General features: G+C 38.7%; 1 protein-coding gene across 1 annotated transcript in view; it reads right to left on the bottom strand.

The window, feature by feature from the left end:
- Positions 1-19,633, bottom strand: part of AATF (apoptosis antagonizing transcription factor) — a 106,841-nt gene that overhangs the window by 59,249 nt on the left and 27,959 nt on the right. The window contains exons 5-8 of the mRNA XM_016185488.2: positions 9,895-10,009; positions 6,947-7,145; positions 6,005-6,169; positions 2,505-2,588 (exon numbers count right to left, since the gene is read on the bottom strand). Of these exons, the coding sequence (XP_016040974.2) occupies positions 2,505-2,588; positions 6,005-6,169; positions 6,947-7,145; positions 9,895-10,009 (563 nt within the window). The remainder of the gene's footprint in view (positions 1-2,504; positions 2,589-6,004; positions 6,170-6,946; positions 7,146-9,894; positions 10,010-19,633) is intronic.

Below are 19,633 nucleotides of genomic sequence, written 5' to 3'. Positions count from 1 at the left end.
ATTACTTGCACACAATGAAGCAGTAATCTTCACAGATCATCTCTCCCAAGAAGCATATTGAGGAGGGGGAGGAAAACTGAAGGCTGGGGATTGGGGGGTGTTGCTGGGAGTGGGAAGAGGAGGAATAAGAGGCAAAGAGAAAAGGCAAGAAAAGAAAATGAATGTGCAGCTGCCTTACGGCTCAGCAGATGTCGGGATGTGATGTACGAGGCTAGGATAAGCTGTCGTAGCCTGCTGCCAAAGAGTGGTAAGTGATTAAAGTCTGCACAGTTCTAAGCACCATATTTAGAATCTGCGGGGTTTCAAGACTTGCACCCATTCCTTGCTGTGCTGCCAGATGTTGGCAACTGGTCCACTTCCTACTAACTGTGCATGGATGGCAGCAGTTGGTACAGCAGCAAAGCAATCTGGAATGCTTCCGGAGATGCTGTACATTAACAAGTGTCACCCATCCTTCACCTTTACAGAAGGCTGAAACAACTCCAATTTGCTGCCACTTCCCTCTTGGGAAACAGCCAAGATAAAGTTGTGCCTGGCAGCCCCATTTGTTTCACTCAGGTGTTTCAGCTGCCTTGCTGACCTCTATTAGTTTAAGTTTTAATTTAGATTAACCTCAGCACCCCAATTAACCAGCAAGGGGAAAAGCTAAGATGTGACTAGTCATAACTCTGAAATCAGGATTTATCAAACTTAAAATTATTAATAGTGATGAAGGGACAATCAAGTAATGCTATTTCTTTTTACACAGACCTCCAGACCAAGAAAAAAAAAAAGATCTTTCACACTAAAGATTATTAGCAGAAACAACTTCTCCACAGTAATTTCAGTTTATTTTATTAAACCTTCTTTGGTCTGAGAGTTGAGTTATTGCTAAACCTACATATTAAACCTATTTAAGATAGACTTTCCACTGAAGAATGTACTCTTCAACTAATAAGAATTAAAACATTATGAGAGTCGGGTGGTAGTGCAGTGGGTTAAGTGCACGTGGCGCAAAGTGCAGGGACCGTCGTAAGGATCCCAGTTCGAGCCCCCGGCTCTCCACCTGCAGGGGAGTCGCTTCACAAGTAGTGAAGCAGGTCTGCAGGTGTCTGTCTTTCTCTCCCTTTGTCTCTCTCCCTCCCCCTCCATTTCTCCCTGTCATATCCAACAACAATGACATCAATAACAATAATAACTACAATAAAACAAGGGCAACAAAGGGAATAAATAAATATTAGAAAAAAATTAAAAAAATAATTAAAACATTTTTCTTGTCTTCTGTGATCTCACATAATTATACAGCATTAATATCCCATATCAGGTATACCCTTAGATACCATAGAAAAAAAACAGACTTCTGACAAATGAATATGAGAAAAGGGGGGGGGGTGATCTACACCCCTGACTAGGAGCACCTGAGGCCTTACCAACCCTTCCTTTTATCTTAAGGCTCATAATAATTAATAATAATAATAATAATTCTATTGAAAGTTCAAGTGAATAGAAAGATTAACAGAAAGTGTCCTTTTTCAGGCAAATCCAGAGGCAGCTCTGATACAGAATCACTTGTTCTCCTGGTTTCAAAGTTCCTTCATTTCCATCTATACAGTATAATCACCATGGCTAAATCTTTAACAAGCAGTTGAAAATTCTCTGGCAAAAGTTAACAGGCTAAAAATTCAGCAGAGAGAGAAATTATCTTGATAAGCAATAGCTCAACAGAAACTAGGGTATCACTGCTAAACAGCATCCTCAATTGTCCAGAGCTAGAAAATATATAGCTTAAGCACTTTTCTTTGAAAAATATGATTTATCAAGAGACCAAGGATATTAGTTCTTTAGACTAGACTAAATGTTTAGTCAACGTTAACAGTCACCAGCATCATTTAAAAAAAAAGCAGCAAGCCAGTGTATAATAATGTCAGGAAAAGAACTGAAGGACATTTATGAAGAGATATTGAGAAGTGGACCTTATTTCAACTTCTACCAATTTCTTATTTCTTGTCTTCAAAGCACTATACTACTACTATAATCAACAGAAGTAGATAATGTCAACACAAACCTGATTTGAATAGGCACAAGAAAACTGTAAAGACGAGACTTAGTAGGTAGTAGAACCAGAACTTCAATTCAGCCTCTCTAGGTTCCCACGGTTTTAACTCCTTATCCTGACCTCACAGTAATTGGGCAAGAAAACAAATAACTAGCAAAAAGTCCTCCATCACCATAATCAAAAAGTACTGAGAAAGAATCAACCACCTGCTTCACAACAAGACAAAATTAGTGTGCAGCTAATTTCACCCTGCACCAATTAACAAAACAGCTATCACTATTTGCATTTCAAAAGGAAAATTACAATACACAAGAAAGGTAGCAGAACTATAACTATATAGTAAGTTGATTTTGAACACAGAAATTCTGACTTCCTAATGCCAATATAAGCTATCTTTAGGTCTGAGAATCTTATCACCTGTTGAAAAAAGCTAAAGCCTGACTTGTAATAAGAGTGTAAAAAGTCATACCTGATGGTAAAAGTCATCATCGTCAAAGATTTCTTCATCCAAATCCTTCAGGTGGGCATTGGCAGGAGCTTGAGGAAGAATCTCCTATATCAATGAGAGAAAGGAAATGGAGTATCCCAGTGAAGTCATTGGGCATACGATGACATATATTCTATATAATTGTCACGGCATTGTTTGTCGTAAAATATAAAGAGCTCTTAAAGTTCACGAAAATAGTTCAGGTGAACTGGGGAGACAGCATAGTTGTTATGTAAATAACCTCTATGCCTGAGGCTCCAAGGTCTCAGGTTCAATCCCTGGCATTACCGTAAGTCGCAACTAATTAGTGCTCTGAGGGGGAAAAAAATTAGTTCAAGTGAAAAATAGGCAAAAGCATTTTCAGGCACTTGATAGAAGAGAACAACAGATAGCAAATAATCATACAGGGATGTTTTATTTTTTTTCCCAAGAGCACTGCTCAGCTCTGGTTTATGGTAGCATAAGGGACTGATTTGGGGATTTGGGATCCTCAGGCACAGGAGTCTGTTTGCATAACCATTATGCTATTTTCCCTGCCCCATACAATGTTTAAACTCCTTCTAATTAAGTGAATTTTCACCTTTTTCACCTCTAAAACTGACAATAGTCAGTATTAAAAAAACAGCTGGTGAAATTGTTATTGGGGAGGAGGACAATATGGCAATATATGTCATAATTTAATGTGTTCTCTTTAATTTCAAGAATCACATTCATGTATTCACACAACTATGCAAACCTAAACATTCAGAAATGTTTCTTACAAATTGTTTCTAAAACTAGAGACAGAAAAGATATCTAGTGTTTGAGTAAAGTATATATTCACACAATGGAACATTCCAGTCATCAGGAAAAAATGAGGTAGATCTCTACATATGAAAAAAAATCTAGAATATATTAAACCACAAGATAAGTTGTCTAAGATGTTATATATAGTATATAAACATGTCCATCTCATCTAGTTAAAAACATTTTTATTTATTTATTTTTTAATTTATTTACTGGATAGAGATAGCCAGAAGTTGAACATGTCCATCTCATCTAGTTAAAAACATTTTTTAATTTATTTACTGGATAGAGATAGGCAGAAGTTGAGAGGAAGGTGGAGATAAGGGAGGGAAAGAGACAGAGAGACACCTGCAGCACCACTTGTCCACTTGCAAAGCTTTCCTCCTGCAGGTGGGGACCAGGGGCTGCAACCTGGGCCCTTGAGCACTGCGATATGTGCTCTCAACCAGGTGCACCACCACCGGGCCCCAAAACATTTTTATATGTGTATTGTGTGTGTGTGTATATATATATTGCACATGCTATAAGTTTTTAGCTTTATTTATTTTCTTTTTCATTTTATATTTATTTATTTATTTATTTATTTTCCTCCAGAGTTATCACTAGAACTTGGTCCCGACACTATGAATCCACTGCTCCTGGTGGCCATATTTTTCCCATTTTATTGGGTAGGACCGAGAAAAACTTCTGAGTGAGGAGGGGGAGATAGAGTAAGGAGAGAAAGACAGACACTTGCAGACCTGCTTCACCACTTGTGAACTGTCCCTCTTTACAGGTGGGGAGTAGGGGACTCGAACTCAGATCCTTGTACTTCGTACCACCCAGTCCCCTTTTATTTATTTCACTGGACAGAGAAAGATTGAGAGGGAAAGGAGATATGGGGAGAGACACCTGTTGCCCTGCTTTACCATTTATGAAGTTTCCCCCCTGCAGCTGGGGCCTGGAACCCAGGCCCTTGCACATGGTAACATGTGCACTCAACCAGGTGTACCTACCACCTCTGGCCTCTTATTTACATAACAGAAAAACATAGAAGGGGTGAAAGAAAAATCACAGCACTGCTCAGTTCTTGCAGACAATGGTGCTTGGGACTAAACCCAGTAAGTACCTCCAGGGCCATGGGAATGCATGTCCAATGCATTTCCATGTATACATACATATAGTTTACTTTAATGAAAAAGATACAAGGAGAAAGAGAGACTGAAGGACAGAGTAAGAGACCAGAGCACTGCTCAGTTCTGGTTTACTGTGGTGCTAGGGACTGAACCTAAGATTTCAGAGCCTCAGGCATGATATTTTATTTATTTATTTATTGCATAACCACTATGCTATCTCCCTAGTCTTTAAACTTTTTAAAATATTTATTTATGCAGTTCCCCTTTTTGTTGCCCTTGTTGTTTTATTATTGTTGTTGTTACTGATGTTGTCGTTGTTGGATAGGACAGAGAGAAATGGAGAGAGGAGGGGAAGACAGAGAGGGAGAGAGAAAGACAGACATCTGCAGACCTGCTTCACTGCTTGTGAAGTGACTCCCCTGCAGATGGGGAGCCGGGGGCTTGAACCAGGATCCTTATGCTGGTCCTTGCGCTTTGTGCCACCTGTAAGTTTTTGTTTGTTTTTTTTAATATGGCTCTGGGAAAGGAACTGAGGACCTTATATATGTGTGACATCACTGAGTAGTGTTCTATTTTTCAGAGAGTATGAAGGAGAAGAAAAGACAAAGAGAGAACAGAGACATGTCAGTAGTTCCTTCACCATCCATGGAGCTTCCATGCGGTTCTAGAACTTGAACTCAAGGCATGATGCATAGCAAGGTGTGTGCTCTAGTGGGTAAGCTATTACACACAAATGTGAACAATGATTAAATCTGAGAAACAGATTTTTCATTTTAAATTCTTCTGAATTAAAAAAAATTAAGTATGTGCTTCTTATATAAGTAGAAGAATTTCCTTTAAGCAAAAGAATTCATTCCAGTTTGGGAATCCTTCTCTGGAGAATCTAAATGTTCCAAGATAAAACTCAAAGTACACACTTGCTTTAATACTACCATTTCTAGAGGAACATTTAAAAAAAAAATGTTTAAAAAAATTTTTTTTAATGTTTTAAAATGGGTTCAGAGTGCTTCCATTATCAACTTACATCAAACTCAACATTAAAAGATAAAAAAACATTAAAAAAAAAACATTAAAAAACAAAAAAAGGAAACCTCCTGCTCCCACACACTGTCAATTTCTTTTTTAAAAAAATTTTTTATATATATATTTTAAATATTTATTTTATTTATTTATTCCCTTTTGTTGCCCTTGTTGTTTTATTGTTGTAGTTATTATTGTTGTTGTCATTGTTGGATAGGACAGAGAGAAATGGAGAGAGGAGGGGAAGACAGAGAGGAGGAGAGAAAGACAGACACCTGCAGCCCTGCTTCACCGCCTGTGAAGCGACTCCTCTGCACGTGGGGAGCCGGGGTTCGAACTGGGATCCTTATGCCGGTCCTTGTGCTTTGCGCCACCTGCGCTTAACCCGCTGTGCTACAGCCCGACTCCCACACTGTCAATTTCTTATCAACACAGTAGAATAGTGCTTTTTCTTCATTAACTTCTTATGTCAAGAGAAATACCAACAAGGAGAACATATTTTTCAGTTAACTGACTCCACAGAAACTGCTCCCCATAATCACCCTGCACCATAGTTCTTACCGGCTGTCCTGGCAAACTCTCTGGCACAGGTTGTGCTGTAGGTTCACATTTTCCAAGAACTCGGTAGACAGAGCGCTTGGTCTGTGTCCTTCGAAGTAATCTTTCTTTGTCCATTAGAATATGATCGATCTGAGTCAAGACTGAGCGTTCAAAAGCACCAAAACCCTACAACATCAACCAAAGTTAGATAATGCAGAAAGTCTGTGCTGAAGGCTCTCACATTGGTTTCTTCATCTCCCTATCAGTGGAGAAAAAGACAATCCAGCTTCCAGGATAATTTCTGTTACAGACTGGATCTGTGAATGGCTGTAATTGTTCTCAGAAGCAACACTACCACAAGGAATTCTACATAGGTCATATTACTTCTCTCTACCCAGATTAACTCCTCCTCTGTAACTGTCTTAAAACCCACTTATTCAAAGTATTTCTATTCCTATCACTTAAAGGTTACAATATCTAAAGTATTCTTCCTAATAAAGTTAAAGAGAGGTATAAAACTCTCCTATGGATTCAGTATGTTTTTCTTTTTTTTTTTTATTTTTTTTTATATTTATTTACTCTCTTTTGTTGCCCTTGTTGTTTTATTGTTGTAGATATTATTGTTGTTAGTGAGGTCGTCATTGTTGGATAGGACAGAGAGAAATGGAGAGAGGAGGGGAAGACAGAGAGGGAGAGAGAAAGACAGACACCTGCAGACCTGCTTCACCACCTATGAAGCGACTCCCCTGCAGGTGGGGAGCCAAGGGCTCGAACCGGGATCCTTAAGCTGGTCCTTGTGCTTTGCGCCAACTGCGCTGTAAGCTGCTGCGCTACTGCCTGACTCCCTCAGTATGTTTTTCTACAGAAACGGCTGGTTAACATTAAATCATGACATAATCCATATAAAACTACTTCAGTTTACCACAACCTAGTTTGCACACACGTGCCCCTTCATACACTTGCCTTTGCCAATTTTCCAGAAGCCAGCTTAGTTTTATCATGCCACTTCTGAAGTGTATGGTTCCTGTAGACTGTGAAGTCAGCAAAGCGCTTTGCCATGAAACTGGGATAGTCGTCCATCTCTAGCTTCCTCTTTGGTGGGGCCCTTCTTTGTTTTTTCTCTTCTATTACCTCTTCCTCTTCACTGGAAATCTCCTCCTCACTAGAAAGTCAATAAAAACACTAGACTCATATGAAGCTGAAAGTGCTTAGGTAACAATGCTGACATATGAGGATGAACTTTTTTCACCCCTAATGTTTATGAGATCAATCAAAACCTCATGTAACTTTTTAAATATAAAATCACTTGTTTCAAAATATTAATTTTAAAAAGTAAGCTGAAAAAATAAATGAGGTTGTAAAAACATTATGAGAAATGCATATGAGTCAGGTTTATACTGTTCCAAAAAGGGTCTTTACAAATTAAGCACATAATTATATTTTTCTGGCTTTACTCTCCAAATCAATACTGAAAATGTGTCTCCCTGTAACCAATTATTCAGGAAAACTGAATAATATTAGTTGAATTAGATTAAAAGAAGCTGAAAAAAAAAAATCAAGGGAGTAGACAAGAGATCCAACACTAAACTGCAACATATTTAACTGCCATGAGAAAGTGATATGACCTCCAACTACATAATTACACTTACTGAATTACTAACTCCAATACATAGTAGGTGCTCAATAAATGAATTCCTTTTTCTTGTCCTTCCAGCTGATTAATAGAAAATAATTAAACAAAAGATAAGCCCAGGGGGGGAATAACAAGCATGTGTAGAAGCAGGACACCCTGCTTAAAAGGGGGCACCCACAGGCTTATAAAATAGCTCATTTAGATTAGTGTGATGCTTTGCTCTATGTGTAACCTGGGTTCAACCCAACCCACACAGCAGTAGAGAAAGCATCAGTATTGTGGCTCCTTTATTTCTCTCTCTGCATATTTCTGTCTCTCTCCCTCTCTATCTCAAAAAGTTAGTTTGAAGCAGTGAAGTTCTAGCAATGACAACAATGTCAAAAGACAACCTTCATCAAATGTGATGATTTTTAGAAAAGGAAAAGGTTTGTTCTATTGTTTTCTGAAAAATGTCGTCCATCCTGATAACTGCTTTTTTGGCCGAGGAAATGGCTTAAAAAAACGGAGCACAGGACTTGCTTATTGGAGGCTCCAGGTTTGATTCCTGGCACCACACATGCCAGAAATGAATGATGCTCTGCTTTGTCTATATTGTGAAGTAAAAAAAAAACAAAAAACAAATCTTCAACATAAATGTCTTACCCTTAACTTGAAAAAAGATACAGTTGTCGGTATGGGCATAAAGTACTTTTCTAAACACTGTCTTTTTGGTAGACAGAGAAATTGAGGGATAGGGGAGATAGAGAGGGAGGGGGAAGGGGAGGGGGAAGGAGAGGGACAGGGGAAAGGGGGGAGAGAGAGAAAGGAAGAGGGAGAGGGAGAGAAAAAGAAAGAGGGAGAGGGAGAGAGAAAGGAAGAGGGAGAGGGAAAGAGAAAAGAGGGAGAGGGAGAGGGGGAGGGAGAGGGGGGAGGGGGAGAGAGAGAGAGAGAGACTTGCAGCACTGCTTGACTACTTGCAAAACTTCTCCTCTAGAGGTGGGGGCTGGGGGCTTGACCAGGTCCATGTGCACAGTAACATGTACGCTCTTCTAAGTCCATTATTGCCTAGCCCCAACAATAAGATGTGCTTTCATCTACTAATTTCTCTTGATCTAAAGAGAAAGCAAGTTTTTTGTTTAAGTCTACAAAAAGCAGCAGGCACAAACTTTGTTACTGTGCTCAGCCCCATGTGGGAAGTACCATGGCACCACAGAACATAGGGTACTGTGGTTTCTCTCCCTCTCTCTAGTCAAATGAAAAAGCTGCTCAGAACAGTGAAAACAAGCATGTGTGAGGTTTGTGACTCAGAAGGATATATGCTCCCCTATTTTCATAGTGATGCTATTCACAACTGTCAAACCTAAATAAATCTTAAATAGCTGTCAACAGAAAACTAGATAAAGAAATTGTAGGTTATGATTTTCCTGGGCAGATGACCTTATAAATGTGTCTGGGAACATCACCTCTCCAGAGCCCTGCCCCACTAGGGAAAGACAGAAACAGGCTGGGGGTATGGATTGACCTGCCAACACCCATGTCCAGCAGAGAAGCAATTACTGAAGCCAGAACTCCCACTTTCTGTACTCCCCCCCCCTTTTTTTTTGGTCCATATTCCCAAAGGGGGAGAAATGATAGAGGACCAGAGAGCTCTGAACTCCAGTTCCATCTGGTCCTGGAAAGAGGGGAAAAAAAAAAAAAAAAAGGAAGGGAGGAAGGACATTTGAAAGTAACAAAAGGTGTAGGTGTGACTTAGAAAGGAAGAGAAGGCAGGACCACAGGGAAAAATAGACAAACATACAAATACAGACAGATAGTTACAGAAATAATAGTTAACCCATATCTGCAATCTTGGGAGAACCACTATAGATTCCAATGGAGGGAATGGGGATACAGAACTCTTATGGTGGGAATGGTGCAGAATTATACTCTATATATCTTATAATTTTGTAAATCAATATTAACTCACTAATAAAATTTAAGAAAAAGTTGCAGGATATGTATTCAATGGAATATTACTCTGTAGTTTAGAAGTTGGTACTGTGTTATGTGGCACAAAGTGGACGGAAGTGAAGGGAATAATACTAAGTGAAATTATGAAAAATGTGTAAAGCAATAAGAAAATAGAAAACAAATAACAAAAGCCCTAATTCCCAATTTACTGCCATCTTTATTACCAGTTAAATGTAAGAAACTCAATTTTACCAATAGTAAATCTGTTATCTGCCTTTTCTTTTTCATAAACAATGAGAAATTATTCAGATGAAAAGAAAATACACACCACTACAGTTTTACTCCTTACCTTTCTGCTTTGGGTTTTGACCCATCTACTAGATATCTAGTGTCTGGGTACTGAAAAAGCAGTTCTTCCTGAAGATCTACTAATGATCTCAACAATGCTTTCAGTGCCTTGTGACCTGGAATAAAGCACAGAGAAAGAAGACTTAATTATCTACAATTCTCCAAAGCAGATGATGTCTATAACTCATGATGTTTGTATAGATGGCTTCAGATGTACTGAGTATTTCAGAACTCTCCGAAATACAGAATTCCAGAAAAGGAGTAACGACTGTTTATTTCATAAAGTTGTTATGAAGAATGAGCCAGGTGATATGTGAGGTGCTTAGAAAAGTTATCTACATACCTGTGGCAGGGGTCGCTTCAGAAGTAGTGAAGCAGGTCTGCAGGTGTCTTTCTTTCTCCCTCCCTTCCTATCTCCCCCTCCTCTCTCAAATTCTCTCTATCCTATAAAAAAAAAAAAACCTGAAAAAAATGGGCACAGGAGCAATGGATTCATAGTGTAAGCACTGAGCTCGAGCGATAACCCTGGAGGCCAAAAAAAAGTGTCTACAGTCAATTGTGAGTTCTTAAATTGACTAGATTTGACAAACTCCTTCCCTGTCTTCATCATGACCAATGCCCCCTCCCTCCCTCTCCCTTTGGTGCTAGCTTCTCAAATATTTTCTACAGGTTACCCATTGACTTCCTGGATTGACTTCCTCTAACTCCCTAAGTAATTCCTATTCTGCTACAGAGCACAATTTAGTCCAAACCCCCTACCATCAATTCCTTTTTTTTTTACATTAAAAAATTTTTTTTAATTTATTTATTTTCCTTTTCGTTGCCCTTGTTGTTTTATTGTTGTAGTTGTTACTGATGTCGTCGTTGTTGGATAGGACAGAGAGGAGGGGAAGACAGAGAGGGGGAGAGAAAGACAGACACCTGCAGATCTGCTTCACCGTCTGTGAAGCAAGGGAGTCTGGGGCTCAAACCAGGATCCTTACACTGTGCGCTTAACCCACTGCGCGCTACCGCCCAACTCCCCCATCAGTTTCTTTGAGACTTCCTTTGCCTCAGTTTCTCAACACAAATTTCTATGAAAATTTCCTGTTCTCATTTTGCAGTGCCGAATTTCACGTTAAAATTTAGCACACGTATAGCACAACGGGTTAAGCGCAGGTGGCACAAAGCACAAGGACGGGCATAAGGATCCTGGTTCAAGCCCCTGGCTCCCCACCTGCAGGGGAGTCACTTCACAGGCTGTGAAGCAGGTCTGAAGCAGGTGTCTATCTTTCTCTCCCCCTCTGTCTTCCCCTCCTCTCTCCATTTCTCTGTTTTAACCAACAATGACGGCATCAATAACTACAACAATAAAACAACAAGGGCAACAGAAGGGAATAATTTTTTTTTTAAATTGCACACACACAAAATTTTTTTGTGCATAATGTATTCTTGAATTGGGGGTGTAGGTCAGTAGAAGAGTGTGTGCTGTGCATGTATTAAGTCCCAGCCAAATTCACTCTCTCTCTCTCTCTCATGTCTAGTTCTCCTCATAGTGAACAGGATGCACTTGTAATAAAATTGGTGAGGGTTCCTGAGTGGTGGCGCACCTGGTTGAGCACACGTTACAGTGTGCAAGCACCCTGATTCGAATCCTTGGTCCCCACCTGCAGGGGGAAAGCTTCACAAGTGGTGAAGCAGGGCTACAGGTGTCTCTATTTCTCTCTCCTTCTCTATCACTCCTTCCCTCTCGGTTTCTGGCTGTCTCTATCAAAAAAATAAAGGTAATAAAATTTTTTTTTAAGTTTTTTAAAAAATATATATGCCTAACAACTTGAGGATAGATACTGACTGGCCCAGTGATAACCGAGCTCTTTACCTCTTCTCTACAACATAATCCCACTAAAGGTGCTAACTAGTCCTAGGTGACCAGAGAGATAGTATCAAAGCATGTGATTTCAATGTAAAGCTAAGAGCTAACCTATGAAAGAAAACCTTTTCAGATTTTTTACAAGGAACTCAGTAACTATTTGGTCTTCCCTCAAATAACCTGAATATTAAACTCTATAATGACAACATGCTTATTTAAAGTTAATAATATACATGTAATCACATTTAGGGTCTAATTTTTTAACACTGCATCTTAATTATTTGAAATTAGTTTATATCCAGACCACATGGACAGATCTGCCATACATAAATATTAACTGAAAAATCCAAAATGCTTTCCATTTCAAACCAAAATTTCCTACCTGCTGTTCTGAATTTTAGCAAACAAACAAAAACACTTGCTGTTGAATATGGAAATAAAAAGTCATTCTCATTAAGAAGAAAAACAAAAGCAAAATTACTCTTCCAGCGTTCAGGTTTTGGGTAGTGGACTAAGTAAAAATAGGATGAAAAGTAGCAAAGAAGAATAAAAAGATGATGAAGCCATAACAATTTTAAAGGCAATAATTATTTAATCTGTGCTCAATGTGTAAAGCAGAGCTAAGCAAAATTATGTTAAATGTGTGGGCAAATGTTAAAAGAATGCACAGTATACAAATGATGATTACAAACATCAGTTTATCACAAGTGATAAACTATAAAAGGAGCTGAGAGGCGCTGGTATGGTGGCACACCTGGTTGAGCGCACGTTATAGTGCACAGGGGACCCAAGTTCGAGCCCCCGGTCCCCACCTGTAGGGGGGGAAAGCTTTACAAGAGGTGAAGCAGTGTTGTAGGTGTCTGTCTCTCTCCCTCTCTATCTCCCCTACCCTCTCAATTTCTGACTATCTCTATCCAATAAATAAAGATAATAAAACGTTAAAAAAGGGAGTCGGGCGTTAGCGCAGTGGGTTAAGAGCATGTGGCACAAAGCGTAAGGACCCGTGTAAGGATCCGGGTTCAAGCCCCCGGCACACCACCTACAGGGGAGTTGCTTCACAAGCGGTGAAGCAGGGCTGTGGGTGTTTATCTTTCTCTCCCCCTCTGTCTTCCCCTCTCTCCATTTCTCTCTGTCCTATCCAACAACGACATCAATAACAACAAAAATAACTACAACAACAATAAAACAAACAAGAGAAACAAAAAGGAAATAAATATTTTTTAAATGTTTAAAAAAAAAAAAGGAGTTGAGAATTATAAATAAATCTCCCAAGTAGCTATGGTTCTGACAGTACATGTTCTTGCAAGGGGTGCATGGGGGTGGTGGAGACTCACTTTAAAGAAAACCCATGAAAAGAGAGGCAGCTCATATCAATTCTATGTAACTGTCTGAAAGCACAGATTTTACCTTTTCTTGATATGGCAATATCTAGCACATTTTCTAAAGTGAAATTGCAAAGCAATTCTCAAAATTCCCAAGTCCAAGCCTTGGATATATTAGGCAAAGTGAAATATGACAATTAAAGAAGGATAACAGCTATAATAAAAATGACTACACTAGGAGCCAGGTGGTGGTGCACCTAGTTGAGTGTTCATGTTACAATGCACAAGGATCTGGGTTCAAACCCCCAGTCCCCACCTGTAAAGGGAAAACTTTGCAAGTGGTGAAGCAGTGCTGCAGGCGTCTCTCTCCCTATCACCCACTTCCCTCTCAATTTCTGGCTGTCTCTATCCAATAAACAAATAAAAATAATAAAAAAATTTAAATGACTATACTAATGAAATAACTAAATGAGTCAAATTCACAGAAACAGAAAATAAGATGGCAGTTACCAGAGACAGCAGGGGAGAGGAAGAAATGAGTTACTGTTTAATGGATACAAAGTCTCAGTTAGGGATAACAGAAAAATTATGGAGTGGACAATGGTGATGGTTTTATAGCAAGATGAATGTAATTAATGATACTGAACTATACACTTAAAATACTTAAATCCTAACACTAAAATATAAAAACAATTCTAGCAACTCAGTTCATATCTATACAGAAGAAAATCATTGTGGTCTGAGAGGTGTCACAGTGGATAAAATATTAAACTCTCAAGCATGAGGCCCTGAGTTCAATCCCTGGCAGCACATGTACCAGAGTGATGTCTGGTTCTTTCTCTCCTTTTATCTTTCTCATAAATGAATAAATAAAATCTTTTAAAAAATCATTTACAATACTTCAATTTGAGCCTATGCAAAAGAAGGGGGGATTGTGGAATATTATTCAGCTATATAAAAGGAAGGAAATTCTGACCCATGCTACAACATGGATAAACTTTGAGGATATTATATACTGAGTGCAATAAATTAGTCACCAAAAGTCAAACATTTTATCACTTTACTTGTGATAGATACCTAGAGTAGTCAAGTTTGCAGAAAATAGGAGTCTCCATGAGTTGGGAAAGAGGAATTAGGGAGTTTTATAAGATGAAAAATTGCTAGAGATTGACTGCAAAACATTGTGAATAAACTTAATGGTACTAAACTGTCCACACTCTGAAATGGTTAGGATGGTAAATTTTATGTTGGGCATTACTTTTACTGCAACCAAAAAAAAAAAAAAAAAAAGAAAAGAAAAAAGAAAAAGAAAAACCAAGTGTCTGACCCTTCTTCCTTGTAGGTACCATGTGTCCATGATATAAAATATGTTATCAAGAGTCACGCTGGAAAGAAGCTTGAAACAATCTGTATTATTTATAGCTGCTTGTCCCCAACAAGCCAAGTCATAATTTGACTGGAACATGTAGCAAAACCAAGAATTGTGAAAACAGTCAATGAAAGACTACTACTTTTAAAGGTAACTTTCTAGTAGCTACGCAAGCCTTTTTATTCTGTGGAAGTCAGTTTAGAAATAAATTCATTGCAGATATATTAGACAACATATCAATCCAATAAGAAAGCTGAGAGCCAATATCAGTAAATCAAAGTGTGCCTTTCTGTTAATACTCTCTCATATGTTCTCATTTTATATACCCCTTCTCTCAGTCAGAAGTAGCTCTGAAGTATTTAAGCTCCATTCAGGGATAGCACAACTATGCATCAAAGTGTCATGAGACTTACCAGAGATGAAATCTGCAATTCTATACTTATGCCCCCGACCCACCCCACCCCCCAAAGTACTCACTAGTCACCAGTAGTCAAGATGACATGAACAATTTCATAAAAGAGATTTATAAAACAGAATACAATGCTTACTTCTTTGCAATATTAAGACCAAATTTTCTCTAATAAGATTTTATATAAAACCAGAGACAATGCACATTCTTTTGCTGAGGGTAGTAGGCTTCTTTAAAGTCATAGTTGACTTTGCTGAAGACTCAAGTTCAACAATAAATTCTTCCTGACCAAACAATAACATCTTATCATTCATATAAAGCTGAATTAATTTTCCAACACTATATACTATAGAGAATGGAATCAACAGATTCAAATCCACATCTAGTTTTCTCCCAATTACTGTCAGAGTTAAGAGAAGCCACCAGAGAGCAGAGCAGTGCTCTGGTGTTTCTCTCTGTGCCTCTCTCTCTGCATCTCTCTCAAAAATAAAATAAATAAAATACTTAAAAAAAAAAAAAAAGAGAGAGAGAAGCGACCAGAGAAATGGCTCAGCTGATAGAGCAATGGATTCACATACCTGAGGTTCCTGGTTCAATCCTCAGCACTGTGTGCTCTGGCTTTTTTCTCTCCTCTGTCTCATGTTAAACTCTCTCATATGTAATCACTAATTAAAAAAATAAATAAATAAGAGAAGTACATTTACTTTTCTCTCTCTCTTGGCCTGTGGCCACAAAACAAATGGAGACTGTCAAGGATATATATGTTTATTTTGTCCTACATGGTCCATTTCCAAGGGCCTTGCCCTTACGGCAAGATTAAAAAGGGCATGTCTTACCATATTACCGAGATTAAACCTAAGCATCTGGGTACTGGCTTTTGGAATAATTTTTCAAGTGGAGAATAAATGGAAAGAATGCTAAGGGTCAGAAGCCCTTACTCTGACACTAACTGGTCATGTTATACTGAATGGACCGATTTAACCCTTTGAGTCCCAATTCTTTCATTTATGAAATGTAGATCATTCTTTGCCTGTTTATCTTACAGAATTATGGTGGAAAATGTTTTATATATTAAAGTACCCCACAAATTTAAAAGTGCTATAGAAATAGAAAGCATGTTATTATCAATCATCTTTCCTGTGTTGATAATCTTAAACTCAGCTTATACTTATCTATGCCACCATTGCAGAACTGACAGAATTCATAGATTCCTGTATTAGTAGTCATTTACATGTTACCCATATGCAAACATTCTATATATAAAATGTCAGCAATCTAAATGCCATTTTCACCTAACATCTTTATTCCCCCTCCCCCATTCATCAAGATTGCTCAGCATAAACAAAATTGTAGGCAGAAAATAAGTTTGGACATGAGCATACAGTTCATTAATTAGATCATAAACCAATAAGTAAAATTTTTGGCAAGAAGATGGAAAGATAATGGGAGAAGTGAGCCTATAATGTAAAATAAAACATCAGATTTTAACATCTAAAGTTACTTTAAAATAAATATGCAAATACACAATTATCTACATATAAGTATAAACTTCTATAGTCTCCTTGGCTCAGATAAATACATGTAACAGATTCCAAGAGCATTTTTTCCTCCTTCAAAAGTAACTCTAGACCAGAGCTAAACTATAGGTCAAAATGACACACTATATATTGGCCTGAGAACAATACTTTTCATTCAAATTCACATAAGCCTGCCACTTGCACTAGTCATCCCCAGCAATTAATCCCCCAAGAAAGACGTTTGATTAAATCTTTTCAAGCAAATCCTTTGCTTTGCTTTTGTTAGTTCACTTCTTGTCAACATCTATTAAAATATGCCTTTAATTCTCCCACAATCTTAAAAAACACCGATTCCACTGTCTTCAACTTTAATCAACTGTATGGCCGGCATTTTTCATTTCATAATAATGTGCTGCTTGGAATTCAAGAGGCAGCCTCAGCATCAATCATCTGGTAAGAATTTTTCCACTGCAATAAATATGCAAATGAGGAGAGCCAGTCAGTCGTATTTCAGGCCCGACTTGCTAGTGTTTTAAAAAAGACACAAATTTATTAATTGCCGGTGGCCAGAGGAATCCTATTACTTTGGGCATTGATTACAAAGCTGTGTGAGTGATTATTGTGCAACTCGCAGGCTACCCAGGCATGAGGAAAAATTATTAAAGCAAGGCAGAGATTATCAACTCAGAATAACAATAAGCCTTAACATTTAGGACCTAACTTCTTCAACAAAGAATTACGTGAAGGCTCCACTGTATCATAATTCCAAATTTTGTCAGTATTACTGTTTGGGCTTGTTCTATATTCCCCAAGCAGAATGGCGTTACCAGTAAGAAAGAGTAGTGCAGGTTACAAATTCCTTAGCACCTACCATATGGATGAGGCATTAGCATTTCCAAGTGTTCAACTGAAATCTCTGTGTACTCATGTATATACACAAGTACAGGTAGGGGTGTGTGTGTGTGTGTGTGTGTGTGTGTGTGTGTGTGTGTGTGACACAACATATACAATATATATTGCCAGACTTAGATAAATGAATATTGCTTAGTTCTACAGACCAAAAGCTGATTTTTTTTTTTAATGGCACATCAGGATAACTGGTACATCTTATATAACTACCAGAATAACTTTTCAAAGCAGAGTATGGGGACTTATATTCTAAAATCATGATGGTTAAGCCAAAAGCAGACTTGGGTTTTCATATCTCAGAAGACCACAGCAGAAGGCATGCAATCTGTGGCAGGGTCTATGGAGGAAATGATTTGATAGGCTAATTCTGAATGTAAAGTGTTTTTGTGAAAAACATTCAGCCCAACACATATTAAATCAAATCAGAAAGAGGACTCAGTGGACAAAATTATTTTTTTTACTCTTTAAGAGAATGATGTGGGGAACTGGGAGAGTAAGTGGAAGTTGAAATAAGGGAGTGATGAGATATATTATAAAATACAATGGGTTAGCCCTCCTCACAGAAAGAAACAAAAGAAAAAAATTCTTAGCATTTTACGTTACTGTCACTAAGTAACATGACAGATAGTGTATACTTGAGTTCTGTGGAGGGACATCCCACTCAAGCTATAATTTCTAGCCAGGCGTGAATTTATAAGGAAGGGGGAAAGAGCTGTAGAATGTCTTAGGTTTCCCTGAGTACTCTCTCAAATACCTTGATGAAGTATGTCAATAAATCCTTAAAAAGCCCTATAGGACTCAGCAATCTAACTGATCAATGGACTCCCTGAAATCCCCTAGTTACCTTCTATTTCACAGTTCTTCGACAACTTCCAATCCTCCAGACTAGTTCCCTAAAAAGGAAAATTTATTTCACCCTTCAAACAAAAGGAGTGAATGCTTAGAGTAAGAGGTACTTAGAAAATAAATTTATTTACAAGTAATTGCTATAACTACCTACCAGTAGTTACCATAAGAAAACAGGGATCAGATCAAATCAGTGGGGCTTAGAGTCAACAATATTTATACACCTTCCCCATATTTGGGAGCTACTCTCTTCCCTGGTCCAGCTTTCTGTTCCTTTTTCCAGCCATGATACCATCTCCCCAGACAATAACTTGGATCCACCTGCATATCAGATGTCAGGCTGGATGGGAGGAGAAAAAGAAAAAGAAAGCTAGTATAAGGGGGTCGGGCGGTAGCGCAGCGGGTTAAGCGCACGCGGCGCAAAGTGCAAGGACCAGCATAAGGATCTCTCGGTTTGAGCCCCTGGCTCCCCACCTGCAGGGGAGTCTCTTCACAGGCGGTGAAGCAAGTCTGCAGGTGTCTATCTTTCTCTTCCCCTCTGTCTTCCCCTCCTCTCTCCATTTCTCTCTGTTCTGTCTAACAACGACGACGACATAAACAATAATAATACAACAATGAAAAAAACAAGGGCAACAAAAAGGGAAAATAAATAAATAAATATATATATATATATTTTTTTAAAAAAGCTAGTATAGTCACAGGCCCTTTGGAATAGAACTGAAATAGGCATACTAGCTATCTACAAAATGGAGGAACACCCCCCCCCCCACTCTTCATCTGCATTATTCCAGCCTTTAGGTTCAGGATTAGTCAACAACTTGTTTGGCTTTGTATGTTAACTCTCTTTTCAGCCACCAGGCTCCAGATGCTACCATGATGGCAAACAGAGTTCCCTGAACAGACAGCCCCACCAATGTGTCCTGGAGCCCCGATTCCCCAGAGCCCCACCCGACTAGGGAAAGAGAGAGGCAGGCTGGGAGTATGGATCAACCTGTCGATGCCCATGTTCAGCAGGGAAACAATTACAGAAGCCAGACCTTCCACCTTCTGCATCCCATAATGACCCTGGGTCCATACTCCCAAAGGGCTAAAGAATAGGAAAGCTGGGAGTTGGGCGGTAGCGCAGAAGGTTAAGCACACATGGCACAAAGCACAAGGACTGGCGGAAGCATCCCGGTTCCAGCCCTGGCCTCCCACTTGCAGAGGAATCTCTTCACAAGTGGTGAAGCAGGTCTGCAGGTGTCTATCTTTCTCTCCTCATCTTCCCCCTCCTCTCTTTCATTTCTCTCTGACCTATCCAACAATGACGACACCAATAAGTAGCAATAACTACAACAATAAAACAAGGGCAACAAAAGGGAATAAATAAATAAATATTAAAAAATTTTTTAAAAGAATAGGAAAGCTATCAGGGAAGGGGATGAGATGTGGAGCTCTGATAGTGGGAACTGTGTGGAGTTGTACCCCTCTTATCCTTATGGTTTTGTCAATGTTTCCTTTTTATAAATAAAAAAAAGAA

Source organism: Erinaceus europaeus, chromosome 12 (genome assembly GCF_950295315.1).
Source record: "Erinaceus europaeus chromosome 12, mEriEur2.1, whole genome shotgun sequence".
Lineage (NCBI taxonomy): Eukaryota > Metazoa > Chordata > Mammalia > Eulipotyphla > Erinaceidae > Erinaceus > Erinaceus europaeus.
The sequence above is the reverse complement of the archived record's forward strand: the minus strand, read 5'-3'. Positions and strand labels throughout refer to the sequence as shown.